Here is a 19,427-nt window from a genome sequence, read left to right as displayed (position 1 = left end):
GCTCCTTTGCATGTTACTAGTATATGACATATAATATGCAGGAATTAAAGTGACACAGCATATTCAACCTTGGAAGCTGTTACACAAAGCACTTGGGTCAGCGACGGCGTTACACATGGCATACATTATGCAGGAATCAAAGTGACACAACATAGTTAACCTTGGAAGCTGTTACACAAAGCACTTGGGCCAGCGATGGCGTTACACATGGCTGAAATACCATTAATCACTAAAACTGCTAGATAAGAATCATTCTTGATTAACCTTAGGTAATTTGCAAAAGCTCAATATGCAAACCATGAGGTTATACATCTAGTAGCAGTCAACACTAGGTATAAAGCTCACCATCTTTCCTAACATGTAGTTGATCTATTCGCATTAAAATTTCAAATTGAGATATTAAACAAACCATTCTTCTCTTTAAAACCGTTCAAAATGGTCGACGCAGCTTATTGGCATCCTGCCTTCAAGCAGACGTATTTCTTTGGAGGTCGTCGCTATGCTCGTATCAAGTTTTCACCCTCGACAAATGACGACATGATTAGCTGGGGCCCCGACGAAATTTCCGAGCGCTGGCCATCTCTTGTTTCCATCGGGTTTGGCACAGTCGATGCCATCTTGCCCGTCGAAAACAGCCATAATCCCGTTCAACATATTCCTAGATCCTTCATCAGGAGCCGCTCTCCCCCTTTTAGTGTGTAAGAGTACAATAGTGATTGAGGCGCCCACGGAGGAAACCTATATTTTTGGCGGATTACCACAGAGTCCACAGGGGAAGGGGGGGGGGGGGGCAAATCAATTGTCTCTATTTAAATTTCAGGACATTTGGTGGCATATATGACACAGCACATAACCTTGAGCAAAGGACCAAACGCCAGTATGATCCATAACTTGAACCACAGCGAGGAGGCTGGTAACCGTCCCTAAGATAGTTGTAAACCTGGCGGTATTAAAGGTTTCATTTCTCCCTGTTTCTGAAACTTGAATATACTTCCCTGCCGCTCGCCCGATACTGACGCTCAGAATTCGAGCATCTGCTGTATGAGTAAATCGTCGTTCTCGCCAACCATGCATCCGAAGTCAGCAGAGGCAATGTCGCCCTCTGTAAGGTCGCCAAGGTTAAAAGTGCTACCTGAATAGTTAACAAACAAATCTCAAAACTCCCAAGCCAGGTGCCAATGGACATTAAGCTACCGTAACATGAAAAAAGTGAAATCCCTATTGAGAGCATCGTTGAGGGAGGATCACATACGCTTCATAAAGTCCGTTATCGGGCTCCATCTCAAAGCTTGAGACGTCTTGATGCTGCAAGGCGCTGGAGTTGTCTATGGGCCCACTCAAAACACCCCATTCCCGGAGCTCGTTCAATGTTTCAGGGAACATTCGCTGACAGTAACCTGATGAGCTCATAGACTTGAGCACCTGTAGGCATTCACTGGCTTGTTGAAGGAAACCTTGGGAGCCTCGAAGTGCGAATGCGACTAGCAGGATCTGAATGAGATCAAGGACAAAATAAAAGTCGGATATCAATAGGCTGAAGAGTGTATGCTCGTCCATCATCTTCTACAGTATGGACAAGGACTGCCTGGCAGCACCAATAAAGATATCACTGAACTCCTCGAAGGATCGGTATTCGAGTTCTGTTGTAGTTGCTCTCGACGCAAAAGGCTACAGAGCAGGAATGGCCGGCTAGAGAGTATGACCAAGTTCCAGTACCGCAGATGCATAAAGCACAGTGGTCTCCTATGCAACGGAGGAGCGGGCGCATCATATTGCAGATACGACGGCACACCGGAATGCCATTCCCGTAGCGAATCTAGCATAGTGGTGAAAGTCTGTAGAGTCAACCTCTTTCCACCCTCAAGAGGTCCAATGTACAGGCCATGACGCATAGCCTTAGTAAACTGTGTGAGCGATGAAGCGAGCTCATGGCCTTCCGCAGGGGTATGAGGCCCAGGATTGAGTATCTGAGTTCAGTTTAGCTTTCGAATACGCTTCTACACTGTGTAACTGTGCATACCTCTTCCGAAGGCAGTACTGGTTTACATGGCACATTTTCGAGACTTCCAATCATCGAAGGCTTCCCAACTCTGTGTGCAACGTCCTGATCAAATGCCACTGGTACAACAAGCCCTCCAAAAAGAAGATGCGCCCGTCGAGGGAAGACTATCGCTACTACTTCCAGCACAATGTCTATATAACCACATCTGGAAACTTTAACACCAAGGGGCTAAAGTACTGCATAGATGGGCTCGGGGTTGATAAGTGCTTGTATTCCATAGGTGACTTGGCACATATCTCTCATGATAATCTTCTAAGGCTTCGCAGACACATCTTATGATCAGGTGGAGGTGGGTCAAGCCTGGTGGCGCACAGTGGAGCTGGGCGAGGGCCAGAAGGAACAAGTTGGAAGAACAAATGCTATAAAGCTGTTCAAGTTACCACTGGAGATCTAAATATGTATTTCATAGCATATAAATAGGACATCAAGCCATCTTTATACGTACTAGTATCAGGTTGGTGAAGCTTTAGCACAGAGTTGGAGAGCACGACGCAGCTGCGGAGGAGTAAATCAGCAGAACTTGAACACTTAAAACTATACAAGCTTTAACTAAGGGTAAAAATAGGGGTACACATTTTCTACCACATGCATTGAGCGTTTGAGCCATTGATATCTGAATTCGATTGAAATACGTGCCTTAATTTTGGTCGCGAACACTAAGGCTCAGCGAAGGCGGGAAAGTAACAACAAATTGATAGTTAACCCTATAAACCTTTTCAATCTACCACAAGTCCTTCGCAGTATGCGTCTTTGTAGCACACTCCTTAAGCCTTTTTTAGAATGTATAGCAGCCATGTATAGTTTTAGACTTATAATCCAGTTCCATCATGTTTAGTTAGCTTGATGTATATAATTTATACACTATTTAGAAACACAGAATATGTTAAATAATTATCCCTATTATCCTAAAAATCAAAATATTATATCTACAGTACGTCCCGAAACTGGTGTTACCACCTGCAATCTTTCATTGTTTCTCGAACCGTAATGTCAAGACTAGCTAGTCATGTTTGGGAGTTTTTCCGGAGTACCCCTGTTACTAGTAGTTGGACGTAAATTGCTTCTTACGTAGATTACTTGGTACTTTCAAGTATATATTAGCTTGTAAATTCAATACATCCGACCCCACCAAACGCGTCACAGATCAATTTCCTCGAAAATTGTCACGCGCAATACGATTGCGTTCATCAACGACTGCCGAGGAATCGTAGATTTTTGTGCGCTTCCGCAAGGAAAAAGAGTCGCCAAGCTAAGGAAGATCAGCGATTTCTTGCGATTGAACCCGGAAACCAGTGTGGCACAAAACGACAGTATCGTGAGATGCATACGTGGGGCCCAGCTTTCTAATAGGTCTTCTGTACCGTGACGATGCAATCTTGTAATTAATATGCCAACAGGACGGCATAGAAGGTCTCAAATTGGTACAGAGTGCATCGAATAGTCCGAATGAATTTTGCTTTCTGGGCGGTGGCTCATGGCATAGTCGATGGTGCCTTTACAGGCTTTTTACAGGTCTCTCGCTACATACAGCCTATTTATTTTCACAGTATAGGGAGTATGCGCAAGCCTTGGTACAGACCCACCCAGGATTGCCTACCATGATGAGAGACAGAAAGACAGTCTTTCAAACCCTAATTACATAACCCGCCATTCCAGAAATGATTACTCCTGTATTTAAGTTACATTCTGATGTTGAACAGTAAATTCCAAACGGAAGGATGCTGTAATTCGGGTATCATGTGATTAAGATTTGAAAGAGCTTCTCTATGTTACCGACAGCAACGCGAGGGACAGTACCCGCCCCAGACTCTCAGAACATCATGATAATACCGCTAGGTCAATCTGGCGCGCGATGTAAACGAGGTATCGGCTCTCATCAGGAAAGCTAGGAATATCAATCGTGATCTTGCTAATCCATGTTGACGAAACCTTCCACTTCGTCCCTGTCGTCCTGCCAGCCTCATCCCACAGCTCTTGGAACGTCTCGGGGTTATGTAAAAACCGTGTGTCTCCGGTCACCGTAGTGAAACTGCCTGGCTTTGAGCTACCAATGTGGCCTCCGAGGATAACCGCATCTGTAACACCTGGTTTCAGAAATTTGATCATCCTTGTCGCAGCCAACAATTGTCGGCCCCAGTCAAACAAGTGGAAAAAGTTCCCCGCGCTAATAAGCGTGACCTTACCGTCCAACATCTTTGACCCTTCATCACTAGGGTCAAGCATGTTGGCGGCAACAAATGAATCAGGTCTGAACTTCTCACGATCATTGAAAAGTTCAAAGCCGAGGTCTATAAATTCTGGGGAGAGATCTGTCCCATAGAGTCTGGCCGGATCGACGCCATCGAAAGCTAATTTGCGCAGGACCTGTCCGACGCAGCAGGCTACATCGAGGAATGCATCCTGTGAACCAGGTTGCTTAAGTCGCTTGACGATGGCCTGGAACGAGGGATGGTCTAGCCCTTTTATATTGGTGAAGGACCAGCGCCCGATACACGGGTAGCGATGAATGGCCCAGCCTTTGTCGCGCTGCGAAGAGAGTCAGTTTGCGGTCTTTGGGCTGAATAAAGGGATAGGGTATGCCTACAATAGAATAGAGATGCTCATTCACCTTTTCAGGTGGGATATTGCTGTAATTTTCCAAAAGCTCTCGGAAAGGACCGATATCGTCTGGAAGATCCTCCGTATAGTTCCTAGCTTTCCATTTGAGGGCTCGGGCAGCCAAAGCATCCCCCGCCATTTTTATGATAATAGGTTAATTATTGGTGTTGATAATTCCTGGCTTTCGTCATCTAGTCCGTTGTCGGAAATGCGTTGAGATGTTTGACAAAAGCTGTGGATAAAGGTGGAAAAGTGGGGGTGAAGCGGATACAGCTGTTACGGCTCTAGCGCCGGCTTTCTGAAATGCCGAATTTCGTGCTTTGCTATCTCCGTAACCTCTCATTGAACATTATCGACGAGCAGCTAGGAAATAGTAGCAGCTAGTAGGTTCGTTGGCGAGACCTTTGAATGCTGTATTTTACGCGAAACTGCTATACACATGCCACCTCTCGTGCGCCTCCCAACCTCCTATCCACCCCAGCATAACCTTTGCGCAGTTCCAGTATGGCTTCGACTCTTCTGCCGTTTCAGGCTTCCAGAGCATGGTTGGATTTCTGAAGATCTTTGGTTATGAGGATGTGAGATGCCACAACTCGATTTTTGCAAGGCTCAGAAAACGCAGCTGGTGTGATTCACAACGTTCGTTCTAAGCAAAGCACTAACTCAACCTCGCAAATAGCAAGAAGAGCACAGCAGACAGACAGCATTACGGGGAGGCAGCACGGAAATACGTAGCTTATTGCAATAGTGGAAGAAACGCTATTGCGGCCCAGTATATGTTGTTAAAGCAGGCAGGATAGGAGAGTAACGGAACGAACAGAGACAACCCCGCACGAGAAGGAACCAACGTGACCTGGGATCCAACCAGCACTAACGAGAGAGAGGCTTGGTAGGGGAGTAGGGTGTGTGTTTCTCTCTGTGTTATTGGCAAGCCTCAACGTCGGCGTTGGGCAGCCGTGGGGTTGGTAACCCCTTCCACTCCGCCCCTTCGTTTCATCCAATAACACTGAAGCACGCCCCGAGGCGGGTCCAAAGCGGAGGTTTTTGGGCCCGACTCAACACAGGACCTGGAGTTTCGAAAGATTTCCCACCTAGTCGCTCAAATTCGTCCTCCTCGAAACTTTATCGCATCCTTTCACCAGATAAATAGTTCTAGGTCCAGAGGCTTCTCAAGAGATGCCACAAAAATTAAATCCTAACCGGCATGCACTTCACAACTTTCTGCCTGAACTTCAACTTATAATCGTGGGCTATTTAGACTTTTGGGACAAAACTGCGCTGATTGAAAGCACAGTATTCGCACCAGAAGTAGTTGTTGGAACACGGAATTTAAACGCCTACGATAAGGATGGCAATACCCTTTTGCATATCGCCGTTAAGCAAAATTATACAAGAACAACAAAGTTCCTAGTTTCTGCTGGTGCACAAATCAGTACAAAAAGCGAGGTGCCACAAGACCACGCAGCAACTCCATTGGTACTCGCTTCAGGACAAGGGAACTTGAGTATAGTTAAAATACTCGTGAACAATGGCGCAAGTATCGATGAGTGGAACTACAGTGGGGTTTATCCACTCCATTACGCTTCAGAAAACGGACACACAAGCATAGTTCAGCTGCTTCTGGAATTTGGGGCCACGCAAAAGCAGAACTACGATTTTGGGACTCCACTTCATCTCGCCGCCAGCAACGGACACGCAGATGTGGTACACCGACTGATAACCTACGGCGCGAACTTAGCACTGTTACGCAGAGGAGCAACAGCCCTTTGGCTTGCGGTGGCGAATGGCCATCTTGATTGTGTCAGAATTCTTCTAGAGGCAGGAGCAACTGAAACCGAGCCTCATCGCCCTGCCTTGGGTTGGCCGCTACTATATTTAGCTGTTGGAGGGCCCCACTTCTTACAAGCTCTTAACATGGCCTACGAACAGAGTATCAGAGAAATTTCCCATTTTCCAGTTCCAACTTGGAAGGCGGGGAAAAAGAGTTATGGGCTGAAATTATACGTCTCCTTGTTACATCTGGTGCCGATGTTTTTCAAAAACTTGAATCAGTAACCCCACTGCACCTTGCTGTTATTGTTGGCAATTATCCTGCTGTGGATGTTTTGCTAAGGGCTGGAGCTGATATCTATTCGAGAAATGAGTACGGACGCTCGGCGCTTATGTTTGCTAGTTTGTTAGGCTTTGAAGATATTGGCTCTCTGCTGTTAAAGGTAAAGCAGGCAGGGCCGAATGAGAAGAAACCAGCGATAGGACCTAAACCCAAACTTACAATTAAGATGTGATCAGTAACATCACTTCAAACGCTTAGCTCTACCCTTCTTGTGTTAGGGATCGACTTCTACTTGCATGCAATCGCACGGAGTGGAACGACACAGTTTATGTACAGTTTGGTGATAATATTCCTGAGGCTTGGGCCATCGACTATTCTTGGCCGGACCTTGACTTTGAGTTCGATGAAGAGGGACTCAACATGACCCTGGGGGCGAAGAATGCACTATCTCGAATTATTATAACGAAGGCTCTAAAAGGTTCATGTATCAAGGGACATCAGGATTACGTTCCATGGAGTGATTGACTCATGGCATTTCGATGTGTTACTCACTAATTCATCAAAGCCAGCATTGAGGCGGACGGTGGGCTATGGTGAAGGATATTTTGTACATGGCGCTTTCAAGAGCCTTTCTTGTCGCCTCAATTCATCATACGTAAGCATTCTTGTTACTATGGCGATGTCTTTCATCATGGGGTTCTCTTGAATGCAAAATGCCCTGCTGTGTCTTTCAAATTCAACGGTGTTTCTTCATATTGCAACTCAGACAATTCAGAAAGGACTTGCTGTAAGCCGTGTGAAAGCTTAGACCAGGCCACCCTAGGGCGCTCATTAGCGGCAACCGGCTCAGTAGTAAGCCTGCCAGGCCAACAGCGTCTCAAAATAGCTAGCGTTTCTTATTGAAATCGGACAAAGACTGTCAGAGCTGGAGGTTTGTATCGTTTAAATAGCACATTGGTAGAGGGAATAATACTAGTATTTAGCTGGCGCTGTCAGTACTGTAGATAGTCAGTATTAGAGATATCTTAAAGATATATGTATATAATCAGGAATTTGTTCTATCCAGTATAGTACCTATTTATATACTCAGTACCCTAAATTCTTAAGATCAAGCGATTGTTATAGGCACTATAATGAATTCACCCAGCCCTGGGACAATATACAGAAGCGGAAAAACTGGCCTCTCGAGCCAAGGAATGATCGCCATGGAAGCAACGACTGATTGGTTTCCAACCTTGCGAGGGTAAGCAAGTTGCATTAGCAGTGTGGAGAATCTTAATATACAGAGACACTTTGATGACAGGCCCACAGAAATACTCTTCTTTAGGGTCATCCAAATCTCTTGCTGGGAACTTTTTTTTCTACCTAATTTTATCCCTGGATGATATTGGTTCACCCATGGTGTAAGAACCAACTTGAGACCTTGGCAGGATGACAGTATTGCGTGGTCTCATTACCCACCTGGTCAGTTATAAGTCTCACTGTTTGTCTTGGAAAGAAATAGCATTTTTCTTCCAATACCAACCTCATCCTCTCTTGTGCAATCGCGATAAATAATCCCCCCCAGCCGTCATGAAGCCAATGAATCAGTTTATCATCGTGTTCAGTATGGGGATTCCAGCCATGGCACAGAACATGTCTTACGGAGCCGAAAATTTCTATCGCAGCAATAATGTGACAGTCCAACCGATCAGTTTCCCAACGCAGTACAGAACAACTGTCGCAGGAAATCTCTTCTATCTCAAGGACCAGAACAACAACACTGCGCCTGCTGTTGTCGTCGGCCATCCTATGGGGGCGGTTAAAGAACAGAGTGCCAACCTCTACGCGACGAAACTGGCTGAGCAGGGACTCACCACCGTCTCCATTGATCTCCCCTTTTGGGGTGCTAGCATGGGTGAGCCGCGCAACGCGGTCTTGCCCGATCTCTACGCAGAAGCATTCAGCGCTGCAGTTGATTATCTGGGCATCCAGAATATAACTTCCGTCGACCGCGAGCGGATAGGAGGACTTGGTATATGTGGTAGTGGCGGCTTCCTGATCAGTGCTGCAAAGCTGGACCCGCGCCTCAAGGCTATAGCTACAGCAAGCATGTACGATATGGGAACCCTCGCCCGCCAGGGGCTACAAAATTCGCAAAGTGTCGACCAGCTTAAGGAAACAATTGCCGAAGCCGCACATCAGCGCTGGAGCGAAATCGACGGCGGTGAAACGCAGTATACCAGCGGGACCCTGAATCACCTCACAGTGAATGCCACTCCAGTCGAACGCGAGTTTTACGAGTACTACCGTACCAAGCGTGGAGAGTTTGTGCCTGTTGGATCGACATCAGAGCTCACCACTCACCCCACACTCTCGACCTTCACCAAGTTCGTCAATTTCTATCCGTTTAATGGCATCGATACGATCTCACCCCGGCCGATGTTATTTATTGCCGGCGATCAAGCACACTCTCGTTATTTTAGCCAAGACGCTTATTCGCGTGCTGCTGAGCCGAAGGAGTTTCTCTCGGTACCAGGTGCTGGCCACGTCGATCTATACGATCGCACCGAACTTATCCCGTTCCAACGACTCACTGAGTTCTTCCAAACGAATCTTGCGTGAACGATTCAAGTCGTTAGTTAGCTCATTCAAGTGGGCCCGTTCCCGATTTGGATATTCTCGGATTTCTTCCGCTGGTTGGTCATTCCGGTGGAATGCTCCAAGGTTTGGAGGCGCAGTGGAGCAATTCGGCAAGGAGGCTGAGACTTAAACAGTACTAGCAGCAGCTCTATGTACGTTATTTCATATCACTAGACCTGGATCCTGTTAGATGAGAGAGCTATGCCCGTCAGATGAAATTGTTGCTTCCAATGATGAAACCTTTGGTCTATGTTTTCCTTGTTTTTACACAGCTCTTTACCAATTAATTTGGGAAACATACATCAAAACTTGGCGTCTTCCTTGGTCAACCTTTTAAGTTATCTTTCTCGGCGTGGCTTTGCTCGATGTGAGAACCATAGATAGGGATGAAGTGATGGACCAATCAAACAGGGGACATTTGCTTACATGGGTCCATGAGCTAAAGTTCACCACCGACCAATCAGAAATATTGTCCTGTTGTCCGAGCTTGGCAATGTGGCGATCCGCTTGGCATTTCTCGAAAGCAAGCACAATCCAGCAGGCAGACAGAATTTTCGAGCTTGGTAATCTGATGAAGACACTGTCAGCAAGATACTCCACGGCCCCACCTAGGCTTTATTAACGGGCTACTTGCTCTTTTTAGCTTGTCAGCATATTGCATATTTTCCAACTACAGCATGGCAGATCCCACATCCGGAACGCAGATCATTCCACTGAGCAGAATGCCACAGCAGGCTAGTGTCCAGGAAGCCCGCGATGATTGGACTGGCGTCATAAATCGGGAGGAACGAAGGAAATTGCAAAATCGCCTCAATCAGCGACGTTTCCGTACGTACTAGTATCCGCTTGATCCGAAAACGTGGTAAATCCAGTATCTCACTACTTGCTAGGGCAGAGAAAGCAAGTCGACGAGGCGAAATCGCAGGGCCCCATCATCTCCCCCGATATCTCCAATTTGCCTAAACCGCGTATGGTCCCACTTGAGTTCCAGGAGGAAAATAATGAGCTTTGGGAATGCGCACTGGCAGCACCAAATGCCCGCCAATTCCGTAAATGGTTTGAGGCAAAGGCACTCGAAAGCTATATGAACGGCGCACCGAACAGAGATCACCTAATCAGTCTTAGCCGGCTGAACGTGCATAAAGCCATCAACGAAAATATCTGTGCAATTGGCATGACGCCCGGGTGGATGCAAGACGATGACTCGATATCAATATTCAACCTTTCCCAACCCGGCTTCTCAATAGAGGGGATTCCGGCCTGTTTACGCCCTAGTTATATCCAGCTACATGTGCCTCATCATCCTTGGTTAGATTTCTTCCCCTTCCCCCGCATGCGTGATTGCATGATCCTTGCTGGCGACTCTTTTGACGACGATGACCTTTGTCATGATCTAATGGCGTTTTGGGACACAAGAAATACAGCTGCTACGTTACTGGTGTGGGGGGGAGTCGTGGGATGCAAAGAATTGGGAAGTTACAGAAGGCTTCGCGCAGAAATGGAAATGGCTACTCCTTGATTCGCCGGAGTTACTGATTTCCACTAATCGTTGGAGAAGGTCTAGAGGGGAGAAACCCTTCATCTGGAAAGATATTTTGACGGGGGCATAAAAACAGCAAGATTCAAGTTGTCACTTTGAGGGCATCTCTCTTCATGAATGTCAGTCATATCGAAAGTGTTTCTTTAGCGTCGGGGGGGATGGACCCACTTGCACATCACAATATCAATGGCATTAAGAGCAAATTTACATTGTCAATGTATGTATAGCTTAAAATTGGGGCACGCGTTGATTCGTATTTCTATTCTCATAATTTTCAGACAAAGGCGATTATGTGGCCGGCCATTCTCGAAGCGATGCTAAAGAGCCAAGAAATCGCCAAGGACTTGATGACATTAGACCCATGGGTTCATTTCGTCATTTCGTTCAGTTATCTTTAGTCTTCCTTAAATCCGACAAATGCCGTTGAAGACTAAAATACTGGTAGTAGTATATAGTATACCTACGGTTGTCCCTGCTCCCAAACTCTAGTACTATATTTCTAATTCTCCACAATTACAAATTATTCTTGCCGGTCATATCACTCCCTAGGCCCATTAGCAAGAGTGTCCTCGACGATAACTTCCTACTTTCACGCCATTGATCGCAAGCCATGAGATTATTTATCCTTCTTCATTTATTCTACGGTATGGCCATGGCAATTCCAATCCTCATATCAACCCAAAACGATGCCGACCGCTCAGAGAGCCCTGGCCCCTCCCCACACACCTCGACCTGGCTTCCACCTACCGAGAATTATCCAAAAAAAAGATATCTGCGGCCTTATTTGAAACCGATTTCTACAGGAAATTCCTCGAAAGTCCCTCTCTCTGAAGCCGGTGAATATGAAAGGCTTGTTGCATATTGTGAAGCCGGTTTTGTCTCTGGATGCCGGGCGGCTATTGGGGGGCCGAAATGAGAATCAAACGAAAAAAAACAAGCGGGCATGGTTTGGAGTTGACGGGGAGCCTATACCTCAAAAAAAAATATTCGCTGCCTCAATAGCATTGTCGATTTCCAATCGTTCAATCATTCTACCTCACATGTATACCAAAAATCATTTCATGTTTTCTTCTGTTAGATCTGCTGATGCGCGTAAAAAGTAGACTGTCAAGATCGGGGCAAAGAAAGGGCCTGTGGTTATAGACCAGATTATTTCAGCCATCAATGAAGTTTGTGATTATTGACAAACTCATTGAGATTATCGCCAACAAAATCGCAAGCTGATCGACCTCAGGTTGTTTGGATGGTTTGTCTGATAGCTCCCTAGATACCGGCCTTGGCTGATGACCCCGAGAACAAAAAAAAATCATCCCCGGTCGCAAGGGAGGGTACCAGTTCGGTAAGTATTCGACTATAACCATACACACTGAAGAAATTAACAAATCAAAAAGAACACGTTTTTCAGAAAAAAAAAAACAAGAAAAAAAGCAAAAACATACAACAGCAGGGATTCGCATGTGGTCACCCACCATACTACTAACCTGCCGGCGTGTGGCTTAAGTACGGCTGAGCGGACGGGAAGCCCTGTTCTCCACACCCTATGGTCGTATGTGCTAGATAGTCACTGATAGGGGGATATATAGTGCATTTACTAAAGAATAGGCCATGTTTACTGCCATGGGCAATAATGGCTAGTGTTCTCACAATAGACAAGGCAAGAGCTGGGTGAGAGTGTCACCCATGGTCGCACGAATCGCAATTTGTTGATGTGTTGATGCCTGACCTGAGCCTGTAGGTACCGCGTCTAGGTTGTTTTGCTGCCATGTCGCTGTAATCCACCTGGGCACCGATTGTGATGGTCCTCTCTGGATAGGATCCATAACAGCTAGCCCGTGGGTCCTTTTCCCATACCCACGCCTACCTTCTCTACTATCTGGAATTTCGCCAACCCTACTTCGTTTGAGTCAATATTTGACACATTCCATGAGAGGGCCGTGAAGGACAGAGTGTATAATGTTGTCATGAATCTTTATTCTACATGTGCATCCATACGCGCCCACTACCCAGATTCCTGTTCACCTGAGTGTACTAGCGAGAATATCGTGGAAATTCGTATTACTCGGCAAGCTCACACTCAATGAGGCTCTCCACGCCACGTTGGACGGTCCAGATTTTGCTGATCTTGAGGCCAGCGGCTTCCACCAGGGAATGCCAGTTGCCTGCGGTTCTTTCACTCGATGCGAAATCACTCATCATGATGATATCTAATGAAGTTGTCTCCCAGTAGGCATTTGTCTCAGGGATGACGTTCTCGTTGATCAAGATTTTACTATATCCAGGCTTCATAGCCGGGACGATGTTCTTGAGAATTTCAATGCACTTCTCGTCGGGCCAGTCGTGAAGGACCGAATGCATGTAATACGCACGGGCCCCTATGAGAACAGATTTGTCAGATTCAGTCTTATCCGGGGGCATCATCAGATTCTAACTTACCCTTTATAGGTTGCTCGGTGAAGAAATCATGCTCCATGGGCTCAATAGATCGGTGGAGGTTCATGGTCTGCGCTTGTTGAATCACGGCCGGAAGATCCTGAAGAACAAAGCGGCCAGGAACGTGTGGCCATTTGCGGCGGAGTTCACTCAGATCGTGGCCAAGGGAGCCACCCATATCAACAATCAGAACGCAGTTATCCTCCGTGGCACGCTCGGCAAGTCCGGGCACGTCATAAAATCCGGCATCCATCCAGCTAGGACGACCCTGGTGGTACGCAGACATATGGTTGTTGAATTGTTTGGCGGCAATCGGATGTGTTCCGAGGAATTCGAAAAAGTGGTCTTTGGTATCGTAGCCAAGTTGAAATGCGGAATTGGTACCGTCTGTCGGGTTGCGAAGGTTTGTCTTCCTGAGATGGTTGGGGAGGGCCATGACACCCTTGGTGATGCAGTCCGTGCTAAGGAGACAGCGGATTAGCGTTGAAGAAACTGGAGAGGACTCTTAGTAACTTACATGCATGGATAGGCGTCGCTAAAGCGCTCTGACATGAGAGAGATAGAGAATCCAGTCCGGCGGTATTCATCAGGGCCGGTCTCAAGAATCACACCCATGGCACACAAGTGCTTCAAGATACGAGCTATAATAGGGTTTAATAAAGTTCATGGGCAAGAGATATGGAGAACATACCTAGCATTTTGGGCTCGGCAGAAACAGCCTCGGCTAGCGATGAAGCACTTTTGGGCTTGTCATCCTTAGATAGAGCAGTGAACAAGCCCATGTCGACACCGGCTTCAATACACGCATACAGAGTGGACTGCGACCAGGCTATCCGGATCATAGCCTCTCTGGGTGTCTCTGTGGCGTAGACCAGAGCGCGAGCTGCATCTAAGAGATCTGTGCGAGCCTTCGTATCATCTGAAATAAAAGCTTTGCCGGATGTAGCAACCTTCTCGAGTAAAGCCGGAACATGATCTGGAAGGTTGGTTGAGGTCGCAATGGCCGACGAAACATCAACGAAGGCCTCTTGAGAAACCTTTGCACCATTAGCACCTTTGGTACCGTTGGTGCCATTGGTACCGTTCTCGTGTGTGACAGTCATTTTGATAAAACTTGGGTAACAAGTATGTGATGGATTCCTCCATGTAAAAGGGGGGAGAGGCGGTTCTTATTTTAATGCCCAGGTACTTTGCCGCTAGCTATGTGCCGAATACCCCATTGATGGATCGAATGCAGGCCTCTCTCGCTTTCCCCCCTCGATTGGGAAAGGAATTTCAGGAGAAAAGATCATACTCGTGGCGTAGCTTTAGGTTTTTTGTTCAATCCTTTAATCTCTGGCACATGCTAACAAAGTTGGGTTAGAGGGTAGGGCGACGTAGGCGGATAAGCTTACCACTTCCTTCCGGCTTGTGAGGGAATCCTTCCGGTTTGTGAGGGAATGTGCACGTTTCAATCGTTTGATAGGTGATATCTTGATGGCCGGGCCCTTGGCTTATCCACTTAGTTGCTCAAACTATGTACATTTTGACCCAGTTGTACGGGTGTATGGCACCGTCAATGAGCACGGTGGAGAACCGTTTTCAGTGGAGCCCTTGGCCAGAACACGAAGTCGGGGAATGGACGGAAGTATCCGCCACTCCCGACGACATGGGGTCTGTCGGTCGTCTATCATACAATCATATGGGTAGATCTGAGTCGTAAATTCGAACGCACTACCACCTCTTCAGCTCAGTCGGCTAGTCAAGCCCGGCATATTTTGAGATGCACTACCAACAGTGATTCCAGGACTGAGTAATCAATTGAGAAACTAGACTTACTGGCGATCATTCATTCGCATATGTATGCCAAGGTTCCTGTCACAGAGTATTTTTACATCCATTCACCATTGGACAGCTGATGCAGGGTGCTTGTTAGGGTAGTGGCAGCCTGGGCCGAGAATATGGTTATTACCTGATTCTGACACTTCCCGCCTCCTTGTCTTAGCGCGGGTGACCCTGGTTAAGCGCTCCTTCGCGTCGTTTAGTCTCGTTAGCGTTCCAAGTTCCATAACTCGACCCACATGGCGTGACCATAGCATGGAGAAGATGTGTCAATCCATCTGGATCCGAAGACCTGTCAAAAAAACGCCACACTGGGGCATACTTCCCTATTCGGTTAAAAACGTTCGCGTAATTCCTGTTCGCCGATCGGTATTTCAACAATCACCTTGACAAAAATAAAAACTTTGGTGATCTAGTAACTCCCTTGGGCTTTCCCCCACTTTAGGGTGGGTCGGGGTACTTCTGTTTTACATCTTTGCTCGTGTTTGGAGAATAACGGCCAGTTTCAAAGGACCGCTCCATTGGGCCTTGCCGACTATCAGGGGCCGGGGGCGAAAACTTAGAAGAATGGGAAAGGGTAGTAGTACCTGATCAAATTCAGCATCTGACAGGTCCCTAGGTTCTCCCAAATACTCGCTTCGTCCTCCGCGAACCGCGCACTCTTCATATATAGAGTCGGTGACTTATTTTTCTTGTTCATCTGTGCGGGAATACTATCTTTTTACATTGCCGAGACCGACGAGCTGAAAGTCTAAAACAGCAGTCACAATGGTTGTGACGGCTGCAAATGAACATGAAAGTAAAGGTCCTACGATCTTGGCAGTCCTCTGGACTCTAACATCGTTGACTTTTCTAATTGTCACTGCCCGAGTCTTTATTCGCTTGAGGATGCTCAAAATGTTTGGTATTGATGACTACTTGATTGTGGTTGCCATGGCTCTTGGTATAGCCTATTGTGGTGCCACGACAGCTTCAGTCGTAGCGGGGTTCGGTCAACATCAAGTTATTGTTCTACAAGATCCTAGTCTTGACTTGTCAATGGCGATGCTTCTAAACAACATATCGTTCCTTCTTGGGATCCTCTCATTTACGATTCCGAAAATCGCAGTGACGGCTATGATCACAAGGATTTTCAACCCAGGATTGATACAAAAGATCATTCTGTGGACCTTGGTCTCCGTGGCGGCGGCGGTTTCGTGTATTTGCATTATCATTCTTTTCACCATGGTATGGATAGATAATATTCCCCCTTTCCAATGGCCGTTGCTAATGATTCAAAGTGCGACCCTCCCCGCGCACTATGGACGCCAGAACTAGTACAATCGGGTCAAGCGACATGCAAAAGTACCTGGATGTTGATTGACTACGCAATTTTTACAGGAGGTAAACTTCCACCACTACCCGCTCTCGATGCCCAGACCATTAATGGGTTTATAGCTGTTTCGGCCACTGTCGACCTTTATCTTGCCCTTTACCCCATGGTTGTCCTCATGAAATTGCAGATGTCTCTGCGTAAAAGGATTGCCCTATCCGCTGCCCTGGGTCTAGGTGCCATGTAAGTTGTTCCTTGACAATGTGAATACATTTCTAATACAAAGCAGAGCCGCGGCCATGGCTATTGTGAAATGCACTCAGCTGCACGGGCTTGCAGACAAATCTGACTATACATGTAAGCCATCAAGAATGTATAATAACACCGACTTTTGCTAACAGTTTTTTAGATGGCGTAAGTAGTCTATCATATCTCACTCAGCTTAATCAACAAGAGAGCAACAGTATCTAACAGCGATCTCAGACCGCCGATTTGATCCTTTGGACCAATATAGAAGCCAACGTGGTCACCATCGCTTCGTGCATCCCGACGTTACAACCACTACTCGAAATTATCCTCGGAAAACGGTCTCTCAGCTCCTACAGCAACGGTCACAGTGGAGGTTATAAAGGCAGCAAGACACAATGGAACGCCACCCACGAGCGAAGCAAAAGGTCAATCCCCAAGAAGGATGATTTGGCTATTACCAATGTGGAAAGCCAAGAAAGTATCTTGCGGGCAGATAACGACAAGGATACTCCGGGACCCGAAGGCAGGAATGACTTTCCCATGAGCGCCATTCGTCGAACGGACAACTTTACTGTTGAGTACAATACACAGTCTCATACTGGAGACGAAAGGACGGGTTCATGGTAGGGTTGGAGAAGCGGGAGTTTTCATCAACGAAATCGAGATAAATAACCAAGGTATTGAAGATAGACAAAAAGCTTACTGGGCTAGTTTCAGGTTTCCTTTCTCTAAGTTTATGGTCACTGAATTTACGATTCGGCATCTGCGCCGGCGATATACTATGACAACGTGAGATAGGTACTGAGGGCAGAGCCTCAGGTGGTACAGATTAGTCAGTCCATACCGTTATATCCATGTATATCTAGCTCTTTGGGCCTCAGGTAGTCTTTCAACCTACACATATCTCATGATCTCTCTCCATCAGTAATATGTAAGCAGATCAAGTGCGAAATAGACAGGGGTGCGAATCTGGGCGGCTATAATAGCCTACGCGTTCTCCAAACAGCAATCAACGTGTTTCTCTTTGTCCCCACCAATCTCTCAAAGCTGGGCCCAACCTCTCAACTATCCCGTCCAAATTCCGTTGATACAATATTTCGGACATGCAGCCACCCTTATTGTCTCCGTGGTTGGAGTGACCCCTGCATTCTCATTGAATGCATGCCCCGGCTCTAGCAGCCGTGTACTTTCACCACAACCTTTCCACGCGCACGTTTGGTGGCGATGCGCTCGTAAGCACGTACGGCGTCCTCCATATTGAAGATGGAGTCGACAGGGATACGCACTCGACCCTCCTCAATAAGCCGCGCCAGATATATTACATCATCACATGCTGGCGGCGTGCTGAACATGATATAACGGCGCGGCACCCCGCCCAGCCATGTTGGCAGCCATTTATTAAGCAGTGCATTGCGAGCCAACATAAATATACCCTCAAACATGCCGACATTGATCACGGCTCCATCGGGCTTGAGGTATGCTGGTGAGTTGGCAAAAAGGGCCTGCGTGCCGACACAGTCGAGCACAAAGTCAAACGGCCTGTCACTATAATGATGTGCTAGGTAAGCCGGCAGCTGATCATATTTACGGTAGTCAATAAACTATGCATTTATTAGTGAGGTTCTTGTGCAAAATAGACAACCTTTATTACCTACCTCATCGACACCCAGATCACGAACCATAGACTCGTTACCGCCGCTGGCTATACCGACCACCTTTGCACCACGTAGCTTGCACAGCTGCACGAGCACCGACCCGATCGAGCCGCTAGCCCCATTGACGAGCACAAAGTGACCCTCACGCACACCCGCTGTGCGGATCATCTTGAGTGCGGTGCTTCCGGACCCGCTAATGCCCGAGGCGGATGCCATATCAACAACGTCGTCGATGTGTGCAACCTGGCAAGCGGGCAGTCGCACGTACTCTGCCAGTACGCCGCGGCCCATTAATATGTCGCTAGGAACCTTCACAAAGGCGACAACGTGTGAGCCCAGATTGCGCACCTCTACCGGCGTGTCATCGCCAGCCGCCACGACCTCACCAGACAACTCAATCTCCGGCACCCATGGACTGTTGAAGGGCAGACTTGGCAGTATCTTCATCGTCATTTCAGTACTGAACTGTAATGACACGTGTGACACGCGGATCAGGACGTCGGATGACGAGGCCGTGGGTATGGCGGGCGTGGGATAGTCGGAAACAAGCTCCAGCGCGGTGGAAGCAGGTCCGCGCCGTGAGCGGACCCAAGCGCGCATGGTCGGTGGGAATGTCGGGGTTTGGACCGTTGATGGCATTTTTATCGTTTTTTATGTACGGTGTAAAGATTATAACGGACCAGTTCCGAGCGCGAGAGCGGGGAGATCTGGGGCCGTTGCTTGTGGTACAGAAAAGAGAAACGTCTCGAAAGGTCCGGAATCCACTGCTACTAGAATTGAGTAGAAAAAGAAGGTACCTTAAGCTTCTTTAGACAAACAAAAAGGTCTTCGATAATATAGGATAGCCGACATGTTACCATATAAGGGGGTTTGTATCCTCGGGCGAACCGGACGAAGTGGTCGGACCAGTCGAACCAGTCGGACTGTACGTGGATGACTTATCCTGCATGCTCCACTAGTTAGTTAGTATCTCTCCTCCGTAGCTACCTTCCTCTCCAATACATACCACTACTATTCATGCACTCCATGCTATTATGTATTCCACACGTACACGGACCAGTCGGACAAAGTGCCAAAAGTTTAGA

At 47.2% G+C, this 19,427-nt stretch overlaps 8 protein-coding genes across 8 annotated transcripts; 4 read left to right on the top strand and 4 right to left on the bottom strand.

The window, feature by feature from the left end:
* Positions 1-435: 435 nt before the first annotated feature.
* On the top strand, positions 436-702 carry N7481_006384 (Hemopexin; the record flags this gene model as incomplete). The annotated part of the gene is made up of 1 exon (XM_057265603.1): positions 436-702. One exon carries the CDS (start codon positions 436-438, stop codon positions 700-702), a length of 267 nt encoding a protein of 88 aa, XP_057123323.1.
* A 317-nt stretch (positions 703-1,019) lies between these two features.
* On the bottom strand, positions 1,020-1,557 carry N7481_006383 (uncharacterized protein; the record flags this gene model as incomplete). The annotated part of the gene is made up of 2 exons (XM_057265602.1): positions 1,020-1,128; positions 1,253-1,557. 2 exons carry the CDS (start codon positions 1,555-1,557, stop codon positions 1,020-1,022), a joined length of 414 nt encoding a protein of 137 aa, XP_057123322.1.
* A 2,381-nt stretch (positions 1,558-3,938) lies between these two features.
* On the bottom strand, positions 3,939-4,799 carry N7481_006382 (class I SAM-dependent methyltransferase; the record flags this gene model as incomplete). The annotated part of the gene is made up of 3 exons (XM_057265601.1): positions 3,939-3,947; positions 3,992-4,588; positions 4,671-4,799. 3 exons carry the CDS (start codon positions 4,797-4,799, stop codon positions 3,939-3,941), a joined length of 735 nt encoding a protein of 244 aa, XP_057123321.1.
* A 3,495-nt stretch (positions 4,800-8,294) lies between these two features.
* On the top strand, positions 8,295-9,317 carry N7481_006381 (alpha/beta hydrolase; the record flags this gene model as incomplete). Its single annotated transcript, XM_057265600.1, has 1 exon — positions 8,295-9,317. The coding sequence occupies one exon, from the start codon at positions 8,295-8,297 to the stop codon at positions 9,315-9,317; it is 1,023 nt and encodes a 340-aa protein (XP_057123320.1).
* A 695-nt stretch (positions 9,318-10,012) lies between these two features.
* N7481_006380 (bZIP transcription factor) lies at positions 10,013-10,854 on the top strand (the record flags this gene model as incomplete). The annotated part of the gene is made up of 2 exons (XM_057265599.1): positions 10,013-10,163; positions 10,226-10,854. The coding sequence occupies 2 exons, from the start codon at positions 10,013-10,015 to the stop codon at positions 10,852-10,854; spliced, it is 780 nt and encodes a 259-aa protein (XP_057123319.1).
* Positions 10,855-12,930: 2,076 nt separating this feature from the next.
* On the bottom strand, positions 12,931-14,408 carry N7481_006379 (uncharacterized protein; the record flags this gene model as incomplete). The annotated part of the gene is made up of 4 exons (XM_057265598.1): positions 12,931-13,247; positions 13,309-13,766; positions 13,823-13,946; positions 13,997-14,408. 4 exons carry the CDS (start codon positions 14,406-14,408, stop codon positions 12,931-12,933), a joined length of 1,311 nt encoding a protein of 436 aa, XP_057123318.1.
* A 1,486-nt stretch (positions 14,409-15,894) lies between these two features.
* On the top strand, positions 15,895-17,314 carry N7481_006378 (uncharacterized protein; the record flags this gene model as incomplete). The annotated part of the gene is made up of 5 exons (XM_057265597.1): positions 15,895-16,353; positions 16,407-16,681; positions 16,728-16,795; positions 16,848-16,852; positions 16,922-17,314. The coding sequence occupies 5 exons, from the start codon at positions 15,895-15,897 to the stop codon at positions 17,312-17,314; spliced, it is 1,200 nt and encodes a 399-aa protein (XP_057123317.1).
* Positions 17,315-17,859: 545 nt separating this feature from the next.
* N7481_006377 (NAD(P)-dependent alcohol dehydrogenase) lies at positions 17,860-18,942 on the bottom strand (the record flags this gene model as incomplete). The annotated part of the gene is made up of 2 exons (XM_057265596.1): positions 17,860-18,288; positions 18,343-18,942. 2 exons carry the CDS (start codon positions 18,940-18,942, stop codon positions 17,860-17,862), a joined length of 1,029 nt encoding a protein of 342 aa, XP_057123316.1.
* Positions 18,943-19,427: the final 485 nt, after the last annotated feature.

Source organism: Penicillium waksmanii (genome assembly GCF_028829765.1).
Source record: "Penicillium waksmanii strain IBT 27052 chromosome Unknown utg000005l:1.0-5232799.0:1.0-5237142.0, whole genome shotgun sequence".
Lineage (NCBI taxonomy): Eukaryota > Fungi > Ascomycota > Eurotiomycetes > Eurotiales > Aspergillaceae > Penicillium > Penicillium waksmanii.
This window is presented reverse-complemented; position numbering and strand designations above follow the sequence as displayed.